We start from the raw sequence: 22,714 nt of genomic DNA, 5'->3' as shown, positions 1-22,714 counted from the left end.
TATGAGAAAGGACTGTAATAATTTCAAATCAGGTAAATTCTAAAATACATCAAATATTCTGCTAAAAGCAAGTTGTAATGCTTTTAAATGGACATGACCAAAAACTTAAAAACTTAAAAAACTGAAGTGTGACAGACAAACAGACGAACTGACATCCAGATTATAAGTTATATGGTTCGCTACTGACCCCATACGGATCCATAGCGGGTTAGTAAAATCCATAGGAAGTGAGGCCGGAGGCCGAGTCCCCTATGAATTTTATTCACCCTCTATGGATACGTAGGGGGTCAGTAGTTAACCGTATAACAAATTTATCGGCCGCTGGACTTTTTCTGCGGCGTTTTGATGAAAAATGAACAATGAAACACAACAACATTAATGGATGACGTCACCATTAACGCGTCACGAACCCCATACGGTCTCATAGGGGGTCACCACGTGACGGTGTTTAACCAATCACAACGTGATAATTTATCTGTTGTCCGATAATGAAAAACATAAGGCCTCAAGGTGGGGTAAAATAAAAAGTCATTTACCTTTACCAACAACTAAAACTCTATCAGTTCCATCAGGCCTCATAGACTCTATGATATTCTCTTTTGAGTCACACCAGTAGATTCGATCACCCATAGAATCATCAATGGTTAGTCCTGTCGGATGACTAATTCTTGTATTGACAAGTGTTTCCCTGTTGTCTCCATTCATCCATGACCTTTCTATTTTAGGCTGTAATGCACTGCTGTCTGTCCAATACACCCAACTACAAAAATATGGTTATCATTTTCAGAAAAAAACTTAATATCAACTTTTGAAAAAAAAAATCATAAAACAATGCTGTTTTCTACTTTGAATTGTCTACACTGGTTATTTTGAGGCCATTTAGTCTTAATAGAATACTATGCGATGTAAGCTAATGCTCTATAACCTAAAGCTGCATATATAATGACATTAGGTCTATGGTAGCACAGGTAGAGAGTTGTCTTATTTGCAATCATATGCTGCTACTCTACAACACATCTATTCGTTATTTAATAGAAATAACAAACCCTGTTGTATTTTTTTTAGAACTATTCAATTTGAATAGTAAAAGGTTAGACTTTTTGGCACCAAAAATGTATTGATTGAATTTCTTTTTTCAATTTTACAAATTAAGTTAACTTCTTCCAGCAATAACCAAAAAAGTTCCAGATTTTGATCATTTGTTTTTCTCTTCCTTTTTTTCTTCTTGTATAATAAAACCTTTAATCTGGAACAACATTCTAATCAAAAAGCTGTGTAACCTTGGTAATATCTATACTTTTGCAGAAAAACCACACTTAAGCCTGTTCAAATGAATTGAACAAACCATCACACTTTAGAGTATCAAAACATCTCATTTTAGCCAAGGCCATTGCATTTTAGTGTGACCATCTGTCATGGAATAGAAGTTCCTTCATAATATAAGTTCCAAAAGGAAGAAATATTCTGGAATATTATTTCCACAGGAAATTTTTAACATCCCCATCGCGCTTTCCAGTCCTACATTTATGTACTTACCCTAGATTAGGACTAACAGCAATGGATTGTGGGTAATCTAGATCTTCAGATATCAACGTTTTCATGTATCTACCATCATCTAATGACACAGCTACTATTTTCTTGATTGAATCAGTCCAATAAACATTCCTGCAATGTTTCAAAATAAAATTATTTGGCCCATATTCACAACTCTGAGAACAGAGTTTAACATTATAATTCACTTTGTATTTAATCTTTAAATGAAATTCCTGTTCATCCTAGAGGGCACTTTTTGATGGAAATAAAATAAATGGAGAATGTGTCTCATTACACAGATATTTATGCCCCTGCTTGTATGTAATGTTATAAAGGGACATAACTCAAGAAAGGTAAAAGTAATACCATCCAAATTTCGAACTTGATCTATGATTTGTGGTAATAAGCATCATATATAAGTTACATAACATTTTAATGAGGCAAACTGAAGAAGAGAAAATAAATCAATTTCAAAGTGTATGGACAAGGGTAACAATAAAATGCCCTCCGCTGTGGCAGTCATAAAATTGTATTTATAGGAATATATAGCTTTATTTCATGTATAAACATGAGCCAGTTGACAAGTTCAACTTAATTTTTTACCACAAGTTTCACATGGAGTGGTACCATTAAATGAACTTTAAATATGTATTACATACTTTGTTACCCAGTCCACTGCTACACCTTCTGGCCTCAAAGCCAACACATTCAGATCTTGTGGTCGTGTTGTCTCTGCTACTTTCTGGTCTTGAGGGACTGCAGCCCTCTGTATTTTACGTAATGACAGATCTGTCCAGTATATCAATCGTCTCTCAGCATCAATGTCCAACCCTCCCATGTGTCGGCCCCAGCTGATCATACCAGAGTAGTCTTTCTTTGAAGGTATCAATTGGCGCACTTCATGACCACTGGTGAAAAATAACATCATCATGTCCCCTGAAACAATAAATGAAAATTTTGTATTTATTATAGTTTTGCAGAATGATTGTATTCAATAGTTTTGGAGAGAGTCTATCAGAAAATTGATCATATGATAAGGAAGATAAATGCAAGTAATTGAATTTTATTTAATTGCACCTTGGTGTAACATGTCAAAAAATTACCTTAGTTATTTTTGAATTATCTCTCTTTGTATAGAGTTCAGTAAATGAAGTGAAATTGGAAATAAATAAAAATGAAAAAAAAAGAAAAGAAATCACTTTTATGATACAGATTTGATTATTTTGTCCAAATTGAATTTAAAGGTATTTCAAAATATTATTTACTTCATTCTAGTAATTAGTGTTTAGGTAAAAACTGTTTACTACATAATACATTGTATGTTTTTTACTATTGATATATAACTGATTGACAGGTGTAGTTGCATCTCAGATTTGTGAACAAGAATATTTGAAGATTTAAGGTTGGTGTATTTTCTAAATATTTATAAAGATTTTGAATATGACTGTTTAATATCAAAGTGTTTTTATCAAATACAAAAAGAACAAAAATATATTTACATGTTTTTCAAACACAAATGATTTTCAAATTTTGTATCATCATTTCAATTTATGAATTTGAAGTATAGTTTTATTGTGCCAATTGATAGGCATTGTTGAGAAATATTTATATTACTGGTACTAGAAAATAACCTCAAAATATACTTTGACTCATAATTTGATTATATATTAATTTAATTGAGAAAAAAAATCACCACACTCTGATTGGCAAATTATCTAGTTTACACCTTTTCAAACTAAAAATCTTAAACCATTTGTTTCTAATTTACCAATTTTTGATCACCTGTTTATTTGTTCATGAAATATCTTGTTTGCACCATTCTATATACGAACCTCGTTTAGTTTTGGCATTTTTATGCATAATGATTTTGCACCACCCTCCTCTCAGTGAAACACTTATGCATCAAAATTGAAACAACTTTGAGATGCTTATTTTGACAATATAATGCCAAAATGTGTCATTTTTGCAGAATTTCTATCCAATAAAAGTTAAAATCCTTTAGTTTCACCCTTTTTGACAAACTGACAACATTAAATCAGTCAGGGAAATTGCAAAAGTAAACATTCTATATTTACTGATTTTGCCTCTTAGGTTCGAGTACACATTTATTTCGTGTTGCGTTTCTGTAAGACATTGAATGAAAATAAATAAAATCCCACCTGCAATTTCTCCATAATATTTTTACAGTGTGTTGTACTACTTTTGGGACAAATTAAATAAAAATTATGAAAAACTTCATCAGCTTTAACTCAAAATATGTTAAGGGGTCTTGAAATCTTTCCACAGCTTCTGAAGTGCTAATTGTTAACCTTTTTCAGCTGGACCAAATCACTACTTTACTTTAAAATTCATGACAATTTTTTTTTACAGTGTAATTTTATCTCCCTACTTGCTATTTGAGGCATACACATGAAGAAATTTTGAAGGGGTATCGAAAAATTGGTAAGTAACACACTCATGCACTGATGGCTTTGCCATTAATGTCATTGTTTTTCTTTTATATATATGTAATATGAATATACAAAAAATTCATGCACCTTATATTTGTGCTTTTATGAGCCGGTTTATCGTTTTCAGAGGTTATGCCAAATGATAGTATTCCTCTTGTACACAAGTATGTGTCTGAGGTTATGAATAAAATCTTGAATAATTTTAAGAGGGTCTACCAGAAAATTGATCATATGTTATTGACTGTATCCAATTTCATTTAATGGCATCTTGGTGTAAATATTAAAAGAAAATTACAAACAAATGCAATCTTGTTATTCTTTACACATCAAAGTTACACAGGTAATTTGCATTGTATCATTAAATTTTGTTAATGACATGTACAAGGCTGTTAATCTCTATTTTATATGTTGATCAAATGTAAATATGATACATAGTACCTGTCTAATGTTTTTTCTTGAAAAAATACTCAACTCACGTAAGCTTTTCACTGTCAGCCATTTTTATGGTCAGTCTTGCTGACATCCTGGTAATTTTCACTACCTTTGACCTTACCTGCAGCTTTACACTGTCCACCATTTTTACTACTAGTCTTACTGGCATCTTGGAAACCTTCCTGACTTTAGACCTTACCTGCCGCTTTACACTTTCCACCATTTTTGCTACCAGTCTTACTAAAGTCCTAGAAACCTTTGTGACATTCACATTTGTTTGACCTTACCTGCAGCTTATCACTGTCCACCATTTTTGCTACTTGTTTAACTTACATCCTGGAAACCTATGCAACATTCACATTTGTATTATCAACTTTGACATTTGACCTAACCAGCGGCTTTACACTGTCCACCATTTTTACTGCCAGTCTTATCGACTTCCTGGAAACCTTGACCTTTACATTTGAATTATGACCTTTGACCTTACCTGCAGCTTTACATTGTCCACCATTTTTACTGCTAGTTTTACTAACATCCTGGAAACCTTCGTGACATTCACACTTATATGACCCTTTGACATTCCTGCATATCTGTGTACAGTTATTTCCCCAAGAGGAACATTCATCAAAATCTAAGAACAAAATCATAAAATCAAAATTGTTAAAAGAGGTCATCTCCAATTTTTCAAGGTTAAACATCTTCATTTGGATTCAGTTATTACTATCAATCGTTTATCTACTACATTTAGGCATTTTTTTTTTTATTATTTTGATAGTGAAATCATCATTCAAGGGCATTAACTCTTAAGGCAATGGGAGCCAAGAGAGACTTTATCAGACATATTGACAAATTTCAGATCTTTTCTTGTTGATGAATTGTGTCATGAATGAACACAAAATAGTCTTTATTTTGTTTTTGCACATTAATACAATACTCTCAATATCAATACCCCTTATCGCTATTTGTCCTCCATTACTAAATATCACACAGGTTCCCGTAAAATTTTGACATCATAAAACAAAATATCTGACGCCACAATGATTGTTGTATGCGTCAAAAGTTCAAGCAGCCGGGTCAGTCCGGATTAGCGATAAGGTGTATTCATAAATACATGACAAGAAGGATCAACCTTGATCATTGATTTCTAACAATAATAACTGTTATTCATTTGGTTCAACAATATATCAGAAAGGCAAATTTATATGAAGATTTTTCTAAAATGACTAAAAGGTCAATATACAATGTATGGGTTTTACTCATTGTTGAAGGCAGTACAGTTGTTAATTTTAGTGTCATTGGGTCTCATGGAGTTTTGTCCCTGATTTGCAATCATACCACATCTTATTATTCTTATTTAAGGAATGACTTAATATTTTGTCTGTTTATGAAGAAATTACCTTAAATTTGTGTGTACTACATTTTTTATGTTATTTTTGAAAAGACAGAAAAAATATAACAGTAATTCTAATTCTTGATCATTTAATTCTTAATTCCATTTTAAACCAGAATTAATCAAGAAAAATCATTGACGATGTCAGTCAAATGATAAAATTATGTCTATGAGCTTATAATTATAGACAATGTTTACACACTGTCAGCTTATCTGAAGACATATTACATCTAAAATCAAATAATATAATAATGCAACGCAATCAGCCCAAATTGTATTCATGTAGTTCATGGCTTAAAAGCATATGATGTATATATATATCAAGAATATATTTATAAGTACGTCTGAGCCAGTGACAACTCTACAACAGATTAATCCATCGGATCACCAGAAGTGATGGTGATACATGGCTGTGTACATTATGTATATACAACTCGTAAACATGAACACAACAAAGTTAGATCTATAAATTTGCTTTCGCAAATTTTTTGTTCTTCCCTCACCGGGATTGAAACCCATGCTGTCTAGCGAGAGGGCTATAGTGCAGGCGATTTGGTGTCACCATATCCCAGTAGCATGTGTTTCGAATCCCCGCGAGGAAAGAACAAAAAATTTGCTTTCGCAAATTTACAGATCTATCATTGTTGGGTTGATGTTTAGACGAGTTGTATATCAAGAATAAATATAGACTATGAACCATAAACCTACCTTCACATGATTTCTTGTCTGTTGTTGATATTGTAAATCCTTGTTTACAGGAACAGAAATAACCACCATCTACTAAATCTGAACAAATCTGTTGACAATTTCCTTTATTTACTGTACAGTTCACATGGCCTACACCTTTATCTACAAGTCAAATATACTAATTAGTATGGCGTTCATTATCACTGACAGGCCTCGACAATAACGCTTGTCCGATTGTCCGGTACCAGAGGGAAAATAGGTCGGACAAGTAAAAGCTGTGTCAAGCTTGTCCGTCGGGACAAGTACAATAGTTCTGCAGAAAATAAATTTCATCCAACTTTGATGAACAAAGTATAAAAAAAAAACCAAAAAAACAAATATTAATTTGACATGTTTCTGTATTCTGTTTATTCAATTGCAAAACCTTTTTCTTCAACATCATGAACATGTTTACTTGCAATCGATTTTTAACTGGTTCTTTGTCTGGTACTTTTTAACAGGCTAAAGGTATACTATTCTCGGGAACTAGTCTTTCTGATCCGAATCAATGCTGCTCAATGCTGCGCGTTGTAGATAAGGTAACTTTACAGGACAGTTCGTCACCTGGACAGGTTTAGCTCAAAGTTTAATAGACAGTTTGGCACCTAAGAAGACATATTTAGTAGACAGGATTGATAGACAGTTTGGCAAGGCAGGAGACATTTCGGAACCAAGACAAATCAATACCTCATTTTCTTACCTATTCTGTTCTTTATAATAAATACCATACCAGTATTGTTTTCACAACAATATTTTTATTTACTAAAATTTCATAAAATTCACAAAATCATATTTGATCATAAGTAGAAAAAAAAACAATACTTGCAATATGGTGACCTATAGTTGTTAATTTCTGTGTCATTTGAGAGAGTTGTCTCATTGGCAATCAGACCTTATCTTCTTTTTATTGATTGCATTTCAATAAACTTTTTTCAACTTTTTTCAACTTTAACAAAAAAACCAGGATACAAATCCAATGAGAGTACATTGGTCTATCAGATGGTGCCTCATTTTAAGAGTCTGATGAGACTGGCATTGATGAAAACTAGAACCTAAGTTCTGTGACATGACTAGATTCAGTTGTACTTGACTTTTTGAAAAGTATTTAAAAAGAAATACATCAAATTCTGTTCTATTGTTTAAATTCGTTTTGTTCCTTTAATCAACTTAAAATGTAAAAAGGTTATTTTTAATTAAAAAAATTTGGACAAGTAACAATTTCATTCGGACAAGCAAGTTTTGATATGTACTTGTCCTACTGGACAAGTTGGAAATTTTTTTATTGTAGAGGCTTGACTAAACTAGGATATATTTGTTTAGGGGCCAGCTGAAGGACAACTCCGGGTGCGGGAATTTCTCACTACATTGAAGACCTGTTGGTGACCTTCTGCTGTTGTTTTTTCTATGGTGGGGTTGTTGTCTCGATGGCACATTCCCCACTTCCATTCTCAATTTTAATTCAATGGTTGTCGTTTGTTGATGTGTTACATATTTTTTTTGGTTCATGTTTTGTACATTAATTAGGTCATTTGTTTTCTTGTTTGAATCTTTGACATACTTTTGGTGGTTCTTTTTTTAAAGAGCCCTCACATGGTCTTTTTTTACATTTGTGATTCAGGGGCCTTTCATAGCTGACTATGTGGTATGGGTTTTGCTCATTTCTGAAGGCCTTACAGTGACCTATAGCTGTTATAATTTCTGTGCCATTTGATCTCTTGTGGAGAGTAGTCTCATTGGCAATCATACCACATCTTCTTTTTTATAATACTGTAAATTCAGAAATTTTTGTGAGGAAATATAAATATGGAATCATATGACATGTTGATTATCTTAGTAATGCGAACTAACATTTTATATGTTTATATCTCTATGCATATTATCCAGCAATTGCAATAATTACTGTAATATCTCATTTTTATCTATTCTTCAAAAATATCAATAATAAATGCATGCAAGAATTTCTGAACTTAAATTGAGAATGGAAAACACTTATTTACTAATCATTGAAAAAAAAGCTCTCCCATTTTAATTGAGTTTCCGCTCCCATTGTTAATTTGTGGTGCATGACAATAAAATTTTCACATTCTTTTACAAAATAAAAAAATTCCATTGATTTTGATGAATTGTTATTTTTTTCCCAAAAATATCAGTAATGATATTTATTAGAGACCTCTAACAAATCACGATAAGGATATTTTTATGTATCATACTAAAATTTTAACCAATTTGACGGATAACAACAACCTAAAAAACACCATTTGCCTTTAAAAGTAGCCAAAAAACAACATTTGACGCCCTCTTTAATAGGTCATAGCACCATTTTTTTAATACTTACGACATCCTTTCTCATCAGACGCATCACCACAATCATTGACAGAATCACACACTTTGGTTGCTGAGATACAGCGTTTGTTAGCACATCTGTATTCTGTCAACTTACAGTACTGTTGTAGGGCAGTACCTGTGAGGGAACATATTTTTGGTTAAACAAATGTAAAAATATAAACTGTTAAAAAACACAAAATTTAATATATATAAGTAATGAATTTCATATTCTGCTAAAGATTTGACAAGATTTTACAGGACAATTTACTTTGGAGAAAAGAACTCAAATTGTACTCGAGTGAAAAGAAAATATGTGCACTATTTTAAAACCTATTTGCAGTCAACCAATGCCTAATTTAAAGGACAACTCTAATAAGCATAACACTGTCTTGTTAGGTCACCTGTCTAGCTATATAGTGATGTCTGTGCATTTGAACCCCAATTTAAAGGTTTCCTTCCCTATAAGCTCATTAACTTATCCATCTTTCCAAATTTACAGTCAACCAAGGCCTAATATTTGGTCACCTCTTTCCAAGTTTAAGTGTTAATTTTATATACAGGTTTCACTGTACCGTGGATTCCTTATTATTTCGTTGGATACCAATTTTCGTGGTTTTTGTTGGTACAGGTAAAGCAAGAAGTCAAATGTTGAACAAATTCCACTTTTTCTATAGGATTTGTTTTCAGAGATCGGTAAAAAAAGTAAGAAAAACAAATACACATGAAAATTAATGAAAAACAAGAATGTGTCCATAGAACACGGATGACTCACTGGCACTATCATTTTCTATCTTCAGTGGACCGTGAAATTGGGTAAAAAAAAATCTAATCATAAGATAAGGAACATATGTACAAGTTTCACATTGATTGGACTTCAACTTCATCAAAAACTTCACCAATAACTTTAACCTGAAGCAGGACAGACAGATGAACAGACAGAGGAACGGATCCACAGACCAGAAAAAATAATGCCCTCTACATTAGAAGGTGAGGCATTAAAATTTAAGAATCCACTGTATATCAAAACTTACACATTTGATGATTATTTTCATCACTTCCATCTCCACAGTTATCTACCTTGTCACAGATTCGCCATTTAGGAATACACTTCATGTTATCACATCGATACCTTGTCATGTCCGGACAATCTATCAGGTCACACACTGACCTTTTTTCATCCGACGAATCACCGCAGTCATCAACACCGTCACATCGCCAGATCTTTGGTATACACAACTAAAATAGATTTTTGGTGTTTGTTAAAACCATTGGCAAATAATCTGACCCTTGCAAGGCAAATCACATTTACAATATAAATTTATACCTGCTAACTGTCACAAATTGCAGGGGATTTCCCCCATTTAGGCTCCCAAATAGAAATTTTGAAAAAGCAATTTTAACCACAATTTTAAACAAAACAAAACATTTTACAATGGCATTAGGCTTGTAAAAGTATGAAAAACAAACAAAACCAAAAATATATATTTGAGGCCCCCTTGAACATTTATGTAGGACTATAAGAGCCATCTTGCATGTAAAATCCCCATGTGCATTTTAAAAATTTGGCAGGTAGGCAACAATGACTGACATTGCATCAAAGGCACATTTTATAGAAGACTTACAGTTTCAGTCCAGCAGAGTTAAGAAGTGTGTACTGCCCCTATGATCAGCCAAAAAATTATTTCATGTTTCATACAATTTTTACGATTTTTATTAAAATATTGTCCAAAAGATTTAATCATTCTTATTGACAGTATATATTCCGCTTTCCAGAAAGAGTCCCCTCCTTTCCAAAATTCTGAATACCCTCCTGGGTTGTTTGTGTTGATAAAGGTTATACATGCTTACATTTATGTCATTTGGTGAAAAGTTGTCTCATTGCCACTCAAACCACATATATTTAATTCAATTGTAACCCCAAGTAGGTCCAAAAAAATATGGGAAGTAACCATAATTTTTCAATTAAATATGGCTGGTCTGTTGCACACCTAGAAATGGTCTTAGACATTTCCAGAATCAGATACTAAATTGCATTTACTTATATTGCAGTTATGTGGTCATTTGTAGAAGCTGTGCTTTCATAAGTCATATTTGTTATTAATATGTTTTATACAATGTCGAGAACTTTTTTACGTCATGCTAGTGGTTGAACAAACAGAACATCAGTGTCAAGAATAATACTAGTAACAAGAATGTGTCCATAGTACACTGATGCCCAATTTGCACTATCATCTTTTATGTTTAGTGGACCTTGAAATAGGGGTAAAAACTCTAATTTGGCATTAAAATTAGAAAGATCATATTATAGGGAACATATATACTACGTTTCAAGTTTGGACTTCAACTTCATCAAAAACTACCTTGACCAAAAACTTTAACCAAAACTTTAACCTGAAACTTGCACTATCATTTTCTGTGTTCAATGAACCGTGAAATTGGGTTCAAAACTCTAATTTTGCATTAAATTTAGAAAGATCATATCATAGGGAACATGTGTACTAAGTTTCAAGTTGATTGGACTACCTTGACCAAAAACTTTAACCTGAAGCGGGACAGACAGACGATCAAACTATCGTAGGTGGGGCATAAAAATATAATTTGCCCTACTTTCAGGGGGAAAAGTTACAAACTCTAGGGGTTCAGTAAACACACACATTTGGTTTTTTTTTGGGATGATATTTATATGGTCATAGAAGATACTTACATGGTTATCGCATTGGAACTTGTTAGCTGGGCAGTATCTACCCATAGGGAATCGAGGTTTACAATCATTCTCATCAGAATTGTCTCGACAGTCTCTCATTCCATCACAGACACTTTTCTGACGGATACAATGTCCACTAGCACATTGGTACTGATCAAATGCACAATGGTGGTATACTACAAATATATCAAAATAATTAAGGCCTCTTTTTTTAATTAGTTGATTTACAGACAACTACTGTAAAATGAGGGGGTCTGAGAAGGTAAAAATAATAATAATAAATCTTTGATTATTTTTTTTATACATATAACTGTTCTGAAAAATTAGTCAGAGAACACAAACTTTTAATTCTATTTCACTTTTTAAACAAAATTGGGTGTGTGGATCCCTCAACCAACTTATAAAAAATAAAAAGCTTTTTAAAGGAAGAAAATGGCCTTAATAACAGAAGGATTTGAATCTTGTACATGGGCTCTTCAAGAGACCAGAAAGACTCTGACCATCTGAATTAGTTAATTAAACAATTTACAAATGGATAAAAAAATGTATAAGATTTCATATTGAACTGTAAATACTGGTGATAAACAAGAGTGAAACGCTTACGTCAAATCAATGTACTAAGATTTGGAATGTCAATATTATATAATGTTTATCACTCATATGTTATTGTTGGTTCAAGACCACAATTGTCATCCCTTGATTTTAGTTGTTCACGAATATAGTGCCTAGCGTTGACAGTGGGTTACTTGCCATTAATTTTTATACCCCTTCCAAATTTATTTCTCCATCTTAATGCCTCAAATTGCAAGTAGGTTGGGGGGGGGAGGGGAGGGGGGGAAATTACTCTGTAAACAAATTGGGTCCAGAATTTTAAAGGAAAGTAGTGGTTTGGTCCAGCTGAAAAAGGTTAAAAATTAGCACTTTGGAACCCGTCACAAGATTTCAAGACGCCCTAAACATAAAATTGTCCATATTTTGAGTTAGAGCCGATGAAGTTTTCTATAAATTTGATATAATTTGTCCCAAAAGTAGTACAACACACTGTAAAAATTTCATGAGAAAGGGCAGGTTGGATTTTTAAAATTTTTATTTATCTTCTAAATGAAATGCACTACGAAATAACTGTGGTCTCGGACAAGGATCCGGAAATTTTTTCGCCCAATTTCGGTCATTTTCATACAACTTAAAAGTTGATGCCCCATTTCAAAAAATTATTGTCAAAATCACATTACTGCATGAGACTCATTCCAGTATGCTCATACTCGGTCGTTATGTTCGTAGCATCAACAAACTTGTTTCACTGTTGCATCGCAATTACTTCATGATTTGACCTACCATTTTCCAAAAATCGTTTAAGAGCAATCAAGGGAAGGCAACAGTTTAAAAATAAAATGATTTTAATGACTCAAAACGATAGTATTCTCAGTTATCGCTTACGTTTCCTTTGATTCTGAAGTCAAAATTCAAACCCGGATGTACTGCGACAATAGTAAAACTAACAATTCCGGACTCATTTCCGGGATTAGTTTTGTTTATCTAAATCACAGGAAATCATCAGCTTTTTAATATTTTACCTTTAATAGTGTAAGAATATTAATTAACATAGTTGTACTAGCTTTATTTAGAATGAAATTATTTCAAATTTACAATAAATTGTCTAAATCTGTGGAAGAGAATTTCAAGCATGCGTATTACATAGTAAACAAAGCACGTGTGTTAGAAGTAAAAAAAAAATAATTTCTACGTAAATTAAACCAAGTTTTAATTTAATTTTAAATCATAATTGACAATTGTCTGACCTGTTGAATAATTAAATAATGAAGCCAGTTGGTATGGACTTTTTATTTCTTTATAATAATAGTTTGGAGCTTGTGATTAATTGCCAGGTGTGAATTAAAAACACAGGTAAAGAGATTAGCAATCATTAGCCAATAGCTCCCTGAGGCATTAATACAGTTATTAGGAGGGCCCTCAGGTTTATAACACTTTATTGAAGTGGCAGTTTAATTACAGGAAATAGATAACATAACAAAAATATATTCAAAATGGCGATTTTGAAAGTAGATCTCAACGTAATGACCGAAATTATTTCGGTTGAAAAATAAAATTTGACCTAAATCCAAATTAAAAGTTTAGGACATTATAGTTTCAGTTTAGGACATGACTGGCAAATATGACCGTTTCCGGATCCTTGGTCTCGGACCTAAGAATCTTTTTTTATATGCCTGTGCATTACTTACACTAGGTGTGTGTTTAATTTCAAGATTGATAAGGCTGTCAAAGGAACGTCAGTACTGTTTAAATTCAAAAATGTTTGTGTGCATTTATCATTGCGATTACACCATTTTAGACTAAAACGCAGTTTCAATTTTTGCGATATTTACAAAAATTCTATTTGATTCATATTAAGATATTTCAAAATGCGAGTTTCAATTACTGCGAATATAACCCTATAGATTTTTCGCAATAATTTTTGAATTTTACTTTTCCAACACTGTTTCTAAGTTGTTGTTGTACCTTTACAGAAATTAGGATTTTCATCACTAAGATCGCCACAGTCATTGTCATGGTCACAGCGCCATTTTCCTTGGATACATTTATCATTGTCACATCTGAATTCTGATTCTGAGCAGTTGCGGTATAAGGCAGCTGAAATAGTGAATAATATTTGTGTTTAAAAATTTTTCTCAACCCCAACCAGTTGTTTAGTTAAATTTGCAAGTTACTGTAAATTCAGAAATTTTATTAGATGTATAAAATTGCAAGGAGATCGGTGAAGCAAATTAAAGCTTAGCTAATAAAAAGGTAATAAAGTACAAACACATCTCTTACAAGTATTTTGTTTTTAAAATTGACACTGAAAAAAACATTTTACCGTTTATTGTCTGAACAAACTTTTTACTAGATTTATAGACTTTTATAAAACTACTTTGGTTACTGTTTGTCAGAAAAAAAATTTAAGAGTAAAATCGTACAGTTCTAAAATTGAGAATGGAAATGAGGAATGGGTCAAAGAGACAACAACTCGACCATAGAAAAAACAACAGCAGAAGGTCACCAACAGGTCCTCAATGTAGCGAGAAATTCCCGCACCAAGAGACGTCCTTCAGCTGGCCACATAACAAATATATACTAGTTCAGTGATAATGAACGCCATACTAATTTCCAAATTGTACACAAGAAACTAAAATCAAAATAATACAAGACTAACAAAGGCCAGAGGCTCCTGACTTGGGACAGGTGCAAAAATGGGGCAGGGTTAAACATGTTTATGAGATCTCAACCCTCCACCTAGCCAATGTAGAAAAGTAAACACATAACAATATGCACTTTATGTTATTGCTATGTGGTTGAGTTTTGCTTATAGTTGAAGGCTGTATGGGACCTGTAGCTGCTAATTTTTCGTGCAGAGATTATCTCAACAGCAATTATACCACATCTTCTTAAATTTGTAAGACTTATATTATAAAGTACTTAGGGAAAGTAAAACTTTATCTTAATTTGGCATATATTAACAAACATTTGGAGATAAACTCTATCAATCTTTTCACCAAATATGAAAGGGAGACTTTCATATACAGGTTTTATTGTATAACAAGGAATACTATCCTTACAACACATAGCCTTGTCTTCATCACTACCATCTGGACAGTCATTGTCAAAGTCACATCTCCATCGTATAGGGATACATTTCTTATCCTTGCATGTGAAATCTCCCGTCTCATGACATGGTGGACAGTTCTCTTCCTTTTCATCAGAATTATCACGACAGTCGTCTGCTCCGTTACATCTCTGCCAGTCCGGGATGCAGCGATAGTTACTTTCACATCTCCACCAGCCTTCAGGACATGTTCTGTTAGCTGGAAAACAAAATATTCAACTTTACATTAGATTCAACTTTGAGTGTTTAGATTTTTTTTTTAAATTATAAACTTCATCACTTAAGGGCATACGATACAGTTTTGAACTGGTATTTACAGTTTGATGAAAATTTCCATATAAGCTATTTTTTGCCTGATTAAATAAAATTTGTAATAAAAAATATACCTTCATATGCTACTTTTTGGGGTTGAAATTTTGTATATTTGCTCAAAATTCGGATTTGTGGCCGTATTTTTCCTTCGAAAGACAGCCATAACTTTTTGGTTTTAAAAGATAAACACAAATTGTTTTTTTTCCTGTACTTTATAAGTATCCTTAAAATTTATGCATTTTTTATTCAGAAATAACTCATATTTATCAAATGGTCATGAATTGAGAAAAAAAACATAATTTTTTGCTGTATATTTATCAAAATAAAAAAAATTACACTATTTACAGTTTTATAAAATTTGGTTCACATAATCTCCCTGCAAAATGAAACAAAATGTTGTTTTAAAAAATAGGGTTCCATGCACTCTTTTTCAAATTAAACCTGTTTGAATGATAAAAATCAGTCGAAAAATGCATCTTTTCCCGATATGTTAGAGTTTGACGTCGTGAAAATAACATTTTATGTTAGCAACGTCATTACCTCCCCTGTAACTGTTATGTATGCCCTTAGTCAGAACATACAAATTACTTATAACTTTTCACAATTTAGTTCTCCTTCTTAAAATGTGACATTTAAACTAAAAGTGATTTATTACAAGTTTTTTACTTAATTTTAATATATGGAATTCAACCTCTCTAAATTTCAATACCAATACTAGGTTAACCACAAAAATGACATTGTGTTTTAAAATAGTGCCGTGACCAGGTATATTATGTATCTTACCACACTTCCATTCTTTCTTCTCATCCGAATTATCACCACAATCATCATCAAAATCACATTTCCAAGCCTCTGGTATACATTTACCATTGTCACATGTGAATTTACTTGGGTCACATGTCTGGTTACCTAGAACAGAAATCATGAGATCACAGCATACAATTATGTATTTTCCTAATTTCAAACATAGAAATCATGGTATTAATCTTATATTTAGATTTCAAACTATCATAGTATTTCTGTTAGTTTACTTTTTTTCTTACCACAATGAGCCCCTAGCTCTTCACTATTATCACCACAATCATCATCTCCATCACAGACCCAGCCTTGTGGTATTATCAGTTATTCCCTTAAAGATCGACTTACCACAATGAGCCCCTAGCTCTTCACTATTATCGCCACAATCATCATCTCCGTCACAGACCCAGCCTTGTGGTATACATTTATTATTGCCACACTTAAACTGCCAGCTATAGCAGGCTCTGTCAGCACAGTTCACCTCGTCACTGCCGTCACCACAGTCATCTACCAAGTCACACACCCTAAAGGCATAGGTACAGTTATTGTTTTTACATTGGAACTGTCCTGGGGCACACTCATTGGCAGCTAAAAATAGATTCATACATTCAAAAATTTAGAAATGCATGTGAAACCAAAATGTTGAAGGTAGTACATTCATATTCAGTTACTTACATCAATACTTCATGGTGGATAGGTGTGACACATTTTATAACTCTATACTGCTGGGTAGATAAGTATTCCCAAGTAATCCCAAATAAAAATCAATATTAATGATTTTGCTCATTGGCACACATACCGTATAGTGGGTTTTTTCACGGGTGTAAAATTTCATGATTTTCATTGAATAAGGTGTACTAAATATTTTGGCGGTTATTATTTTGGCGGATTCAAATATTTTATCAATACCTTTGCATGTACACCTTTAATTTGGCGTCATTTATTTTGGAGATTTTGTTCTATCTGCCAAAATAAGCGAAAATTTACACCCCACGAAAAATAACCCGCTATACAGTATCACATCTCATTATTTTTATATAGACTAAAAATTATTCTGGAACTCAATTGAGTTATTGAACTTTGGTCATGGGTCTTTTTTCAGTATGTGTCTTACAATTATGCAAAAATATCTAAAAAATGGTTTTTGGTTGTAGCAATATTTTGATAGTCCCTTCGTACCCCCACATACATTTTTATGGAATAGTCCTGATCATATAACAATATGTTTGCATGGAGATTGTTAAAAAATCCAACTTTTACATTGGTTTGCTCATTTTCATAAATTGTGTAAATTACTTTATTCTGTGAATCACAATGAGTCTGTCATACAGTTAAGACAGCCAATGGAAGCAATAAAAATAAGAATGTGTCCAAAGTACATAGATGCCCCATCTTCACTACCATTTTCTATGTTCAGTGGACTATGAAATTTGGGTCAAAACTTTGATTTTGAATTTAAATTAGAAAAGATCATATCATAAGGAACATGTTTACTAAGTTTCAAGTTGATGTAACTTTAATTTCATCAAAAACTATCTTGACCAAAAACTTAAACCTGAAGTGGGACGAACGGACTGACAAACAGACGGAAGGACTCACAGACCAGAAAACATAATGCCCATATATGGGACATAATAAGAAAAATATAGAGCTTACGACAAGTTGCTGGTTCATCAGAGTTATCTTTGCAGTCTTTTTCTCCGTCACATTTCCATACATTTGGTATACACCGATCGTCAGATATACCACACCTGAACTGTGATGAGGTACAGTTAGCTATACATGTTTTGTTGTCTGAGGCCATGTTGAAATAATTTGGACATCTACATGTGAAGGATCCATCAGGTGAGATCAAACAAAGATGGCTACATCCACCATTGTTATCTCCACAAGGATTTGACCCTGAAAAATTTAAATGTTTTGTAAAAAAAAAAACATAGTGTGATTTATAATGTAGTGAAAAAAACTTTAAAAGACATTGCACCATTAGTATTTGATCAATTGGTTTCTGGTCATTACCATTCAGTGATAACTTCTGTAGGCTTTATTAGGATGAAAATATACTAGCAATAAATACCTCAAACACACTAGGTCTAGACATTTTAACAAGTGTTTTATTTACTGTGAATTCATGCATTTATTTTTAGTAGATACCAATTTTCATGGGTTGAGGAAAACTTGTTTTTTCATTGATTTAAGTTCTATATACAATCTTTTAAAGCATTTTTACTTCGGGAACATTCAAACTCGATGTTAATCTATACCCATAAAATCTGGTATTTCCAGAACAATACTGAATCCATAGTATTCTTTGACCTTGAAGGAGATGAGAACATTATGCCATGCTTTCACTCTCATTTACCCATGCCATGTTTAGTGATGTGAAATCTCAGGCAAACCAATAATTTGTCATTTAATTATAACACACCAAATTCACCTCATAATGAATATGTGTATTAAATTTCTAGTTGATTTTGACCACATCTTTATAGTCAATTCAATTCAATTCTTTATTACTTTGAGCAAATGATGCTCATCAGTACAAATATAATATATATGCAAATACAATATATCATAAATAAATACATAAAACATACATAACTGATAAATGAATACATCCGAGAAGAATAATAATCTATATTAGGTATTGGTAACTTATAACATGTCTGTTCTACGTTTAAATGCATGGAAAAGAAATTTACAAAGGTTACATAAGTCTTTTACATTTTCTGTGCTCAACAACTGTATAAGCTTAAATGACGATGGACGCTTATAATAATATGGCTTAATATACTGCCTCCTAATTGCATTATAACAATCACACTGTAAAATATAATGAAACTTGTCTTCTATTGTATTTAAAGTACAGAGAGTGCATTTAGGTGTTCCTAACCGAGGAAAAAGGGGGGGTTCCAATTACAAGTTACCATTCAAATGCATTGATCGTCCAAAAAAAAGGGGGGTTCCAACCCCCAGAACCCCCCTCTGGATTCGTGTTGTATATATCCATCAATTGGTCAATGGGGCAGTGTTTATAGACTTGACTTACATAGTGGCTGTTTAAGGGGATGATATATATGTATATCCATTGGTCTATGTGGTAGTTTCTGTATGACTGTATGGTTGGCCCCAGTGTACTTATTGGCCTTCTCTACCGATAAATGGTTCCAGTCAGTCCAATAGACCCAGTCTTCAAATATTGTCATGGCAAATGGATGAGGGACTTTCCCTTGCAGAACAATGTGACGGTTCTTTCCATCTAAATCAGAAAACCTGAAATGAAATGAATTTCACAAATGTAAGTTAACCTAACAACTTTTTACATTTTATTTGTAAGTAAAACCTCTTTTCTTCTATCATGTCTATACACATAATCACCTATTAAAATTAATATGGTTTATAAAATGACGACAGCTTTAATTTCAAAGTAGGGACAAAACAAGAATGTGTCCCCAGTACACAAATGCCCCACTCTCACTATCATTTTGTATGTTCAATGGACCGTGAAATTGGGGTAAACACTCTAATTTGGTAATAAAATTTGAAATATCATATCATATGGAACATGTGTACAAAGTTTGAAGTCGATTGGACTTCAACTTCATCAAAAACTACCTTGACCAAAAACTTTAACCTGAAGCGGGACAGATGGACGAACGAACAGACGGACGGATGAACGGACGCACAGACCAGAAAACATAACGCCCCTCCACTATCGTAGGTAGGGCATAAAAATTGACTAACGAGACACATTTTTTAAATATTTGTTTTGGTGGCATATATAGTGATGGCTCAACATTGAAAAATATATCTTATATTACTGATCATTTTTGCTGCTTACTGTTTATACCTATCTATGACTGTCTTTTAGATAATCGGCCAAAATTGTTATTAAAATGCAATAATTCCTGAACAAGCTACGCATCATCAAATGTTTTTCATCATATTGAAATTTTAGTAGGTCTCATATTGCTGATCATTTTTGCAGTTTCCTTTTGCTCCACACAGTTGAATGCAGACAAAGCGTTACATAAATTAAATCCGTGTTTAGGTGACATTCACAAACTTCATTCAGCTTATATAATAATAGCATTATAACACAGTCAAAATATATTGAAATTTAACAAATGTCTACATGAGTAAAAGGGCATTTACTTTGTGTTCGTTTAGTCAAAAGGACACATAAAGAAAAAACCCTTAATCTATTTCCAAGATAGAAATATTCTAAATCAGTTTTTTAAATATCACTCACTCTATAAAATCCAGATGAGCATCACCCCACCATAACCTATCTGTTTCATAATCAATAGCCAGAGCATTAGGCCAGCCTATCTTTTCTTTGATAATCCTGGTAGCATTAGACCCATCCATTCCAATACGGCCAATGTATGGCGATAAGTTCCAGTCAGTCCAATAAAGATACCTGCAAGAAAAGTTAAAGGTCAAAATATTTTTACCACTTGACGTTAAAAAAGCAAGCAACATTAATCCATTAATCAATCAATTGAAATGTGTTTCTGCTTTTATCTTTTTAAAATAATTTTATTATCATTCAAAATAAACTTTCTGACTAAATTTCTAAGGTCAGTTTGAACACATTTTTGGACTTCCCATATCTTAGATCTGTTAATACAGTAACTTTGTGTTACTCATTTCTAGAAAAAGTGTACAAATACACTTGCAACCTTGTTTTCATCCTTTATAAGTAACTAGATATCATTGAGATGGGAGCCATCTCTGTGGGCCCCGCTGTCAATAACATGGGGTAAATAAGTTGTATGTATAATCTGATATGAAGCATTATTTGAAGTTATTACAAAGTCTCACGTGTGATTTTAATCTAAAATTTAAGGTAAAACTGATAAATATTCTCAACTTACTTTCATAGTATAATAGTGATATGACTGCATGATGTGAACTCATTGTTGACTACTCTAAGGTGACTTCTGGATATAAGGATTGATGTTTGAACAATATGTTTAAAGGTGCTGCCCAATTGATATTTGTCACATATTTTTAGAATTATGCTTTCAATATATTATGACCCACCAAGTATAAAGTATGAAATATTAACGGTTCTCGAGAGGTAGAGTGGACATAATTTGTTAAGAACAACGAACAGATGGACAAACCGACGGACTGACCTTTGACCTAGGATGCATACATTATGACACATTCTCTGGTTTGGTTAATATATATGTTAAGTTGAAAATGTTTGTCAGGTATAAAGTATGAAATAATAACAGCTGTCCTCTCAAAATATAGTGTGGATCAAATTTGTTAGCGATGGACAGACCAACAGACAGACAGACCTTTGACCTAGGAAGTGGTGCATACATCATGACACACCCTCTGGTGTTGGTTAAAATGGATGTCAAGTATAATATTTAAAATCATAACGGTTCTCAAGATATAGAGCGGACACAATCTTCACAACAGGACACGGGGTTGTCAACTGAAACCAAAGATTTATTTACGTTGACCTTTGACCTAGGAAGTTGTACATACATCATGACACACCCTCTGGTGGTGGTTAAAATGGATGTCAAGTATAAACTTTGAAATCGTAAGGGTTATCTAGATATGGAGTGGACATGATCTTCACCACAGGACACGGGGTTGTCAACTGAAACCAAAGTTTTTGAGTTTGACCTTTGACCTAGGAAGTTGTACATACATCATGACACACCCTCTGGTGTTGGTTAATAATCATGTTAAGTATTAAGTATAAAATCATAATGGTTATCTAGATATGGAGCGGACACGAAAGTGTTACGGACGGACAGGCGGACGGACGAACAAACAGACGGACGGACGGACAGACTGATCACTATAGGGCGACCCACCTAAAGGCAGGGCCCTAATTATACTTTCCAACTTACCGAATTCTAAGACTATTTAACACTCTTTCTGACTAATCAGAGAATGCACACATTCATAATATTTATTTCTATTTCAGCCGTACATAATTTTCCACCTACCCATTTCTAGGATCAGCCACTAAAGCTCTGGGACTCTTCATAAAGCTGCCTTTCATCAACGTCAGCTGACTGGTACCATTCAATTCTACTACAAACATCGAGGACTTACGACTGTCTACCCAGTATACTTTCCTGGAAAAGAGTAGATATTGACATTTTAAATAATGAGAAAACTGGGGACATTTGAAAAACCAATTCGGCTTGTAAATTGCTGGAGAAAATAATTTATAAAATCTTGTAAAATTTGAAGGATTGCTATTATCTATTATGAAAGAATATTAAACTCTGTTTAAAATATATATAGCATGTATATATAGTGACAACAATAATTTGAAATATACAAAATTGCCATTTCTTTTTACCCCATGTTATAGTCAATTCCTATTCCACTTATTAGTTTTT

General features: G+C 32.8%; 1 protein-coding gene across 1 annotated transcript in view; it reads right to left on the bottom strand.

Annotated features, from left to right (window-relative positions):
* Positions 1-22,714, bottom strand: part of LOC134701240 (low-density lipoprotein receptor-related protein 2-like) — a 113,074-nt gene that overhangs the window by 8,207 nt on the left and 82,153 nt on the right. Inside the window, exons 55-70 of the mRNA XM_063562370.1 lie at positions 22,313-22,444; positions 20,584-20,754; positions 19,381-19,604; positions 17,988-18,233; positions 16,680-16,919; positions 16,317-16,442; positions 15,175-15,420; positions 14,078-14,209; positions 11,561-11,736; positions 9,888-10,092; positions 8,867-8,992; positions 6,514-6,654; positions 4,903-5,046; positions 2,193-2,469; positions 1,537-1,665; positions 537-760 (exon numbers count right to left, since the gene is read on the bottom strand). Coding sequence (XP_063418440.1) covers positions 537-760; positions 1,537-1,665; positions 2,193-2,469; positions 4,903-5,046; positions 6,514-6,654; positions 8,867-8,992; positions 9,888-10,092; positions 11,561-11,736; positions 14,078-14,209; positions 15,175-15,420; positions 16,317-16,442; positions 16,680-16,919; positions 17,988-18,233; positions 19,381-19,604; positions 20,584-20,754; positions 22,313-22,444 — 2,939 coding nt within the window. The remainder of the gene's footprint in view (positions 1-536; positions 761-1,536; positions 1,666-2,192; positions 2,470-4,902; positions 5,047-6,513; positions 6,655-8,866; positions 8,993-9,887; positions 10,093-11,560; positions 11,737-14,077; positions 14,210-15,174; positions 15,421-16,316; positions 16,443-16,679; positions 16,920-17,987; positions 18,234-19,380; positions 19,605-20,583; positions 20,755-22,312; positions 22,445-22,714) is intronic.

The sequence above is a fragment of the Mytilus trossulus genome, unplaced genomic scaffold (assembly GCF_036588685.1).
Source record: "Mytilus trossulus isolate FHL-02 unplaced genomic scaffold, PNRI_Mtr1.1.1.hap1 h1tg000234l__unscaffolded, whole genome shotgun sequence".
Classification (NCBI taxonomy): Eukaryota; Metazoa; Mollusca; class Bivalvia; order Mytilida; family Mytilidae; genus Mytilus; species Mytilus trossulus.
The sequence above is the reverse complement of the archived record's forward strand: the minus strand, read 5'-3'. Positions and strand labels throughout refer to the sequence as shown.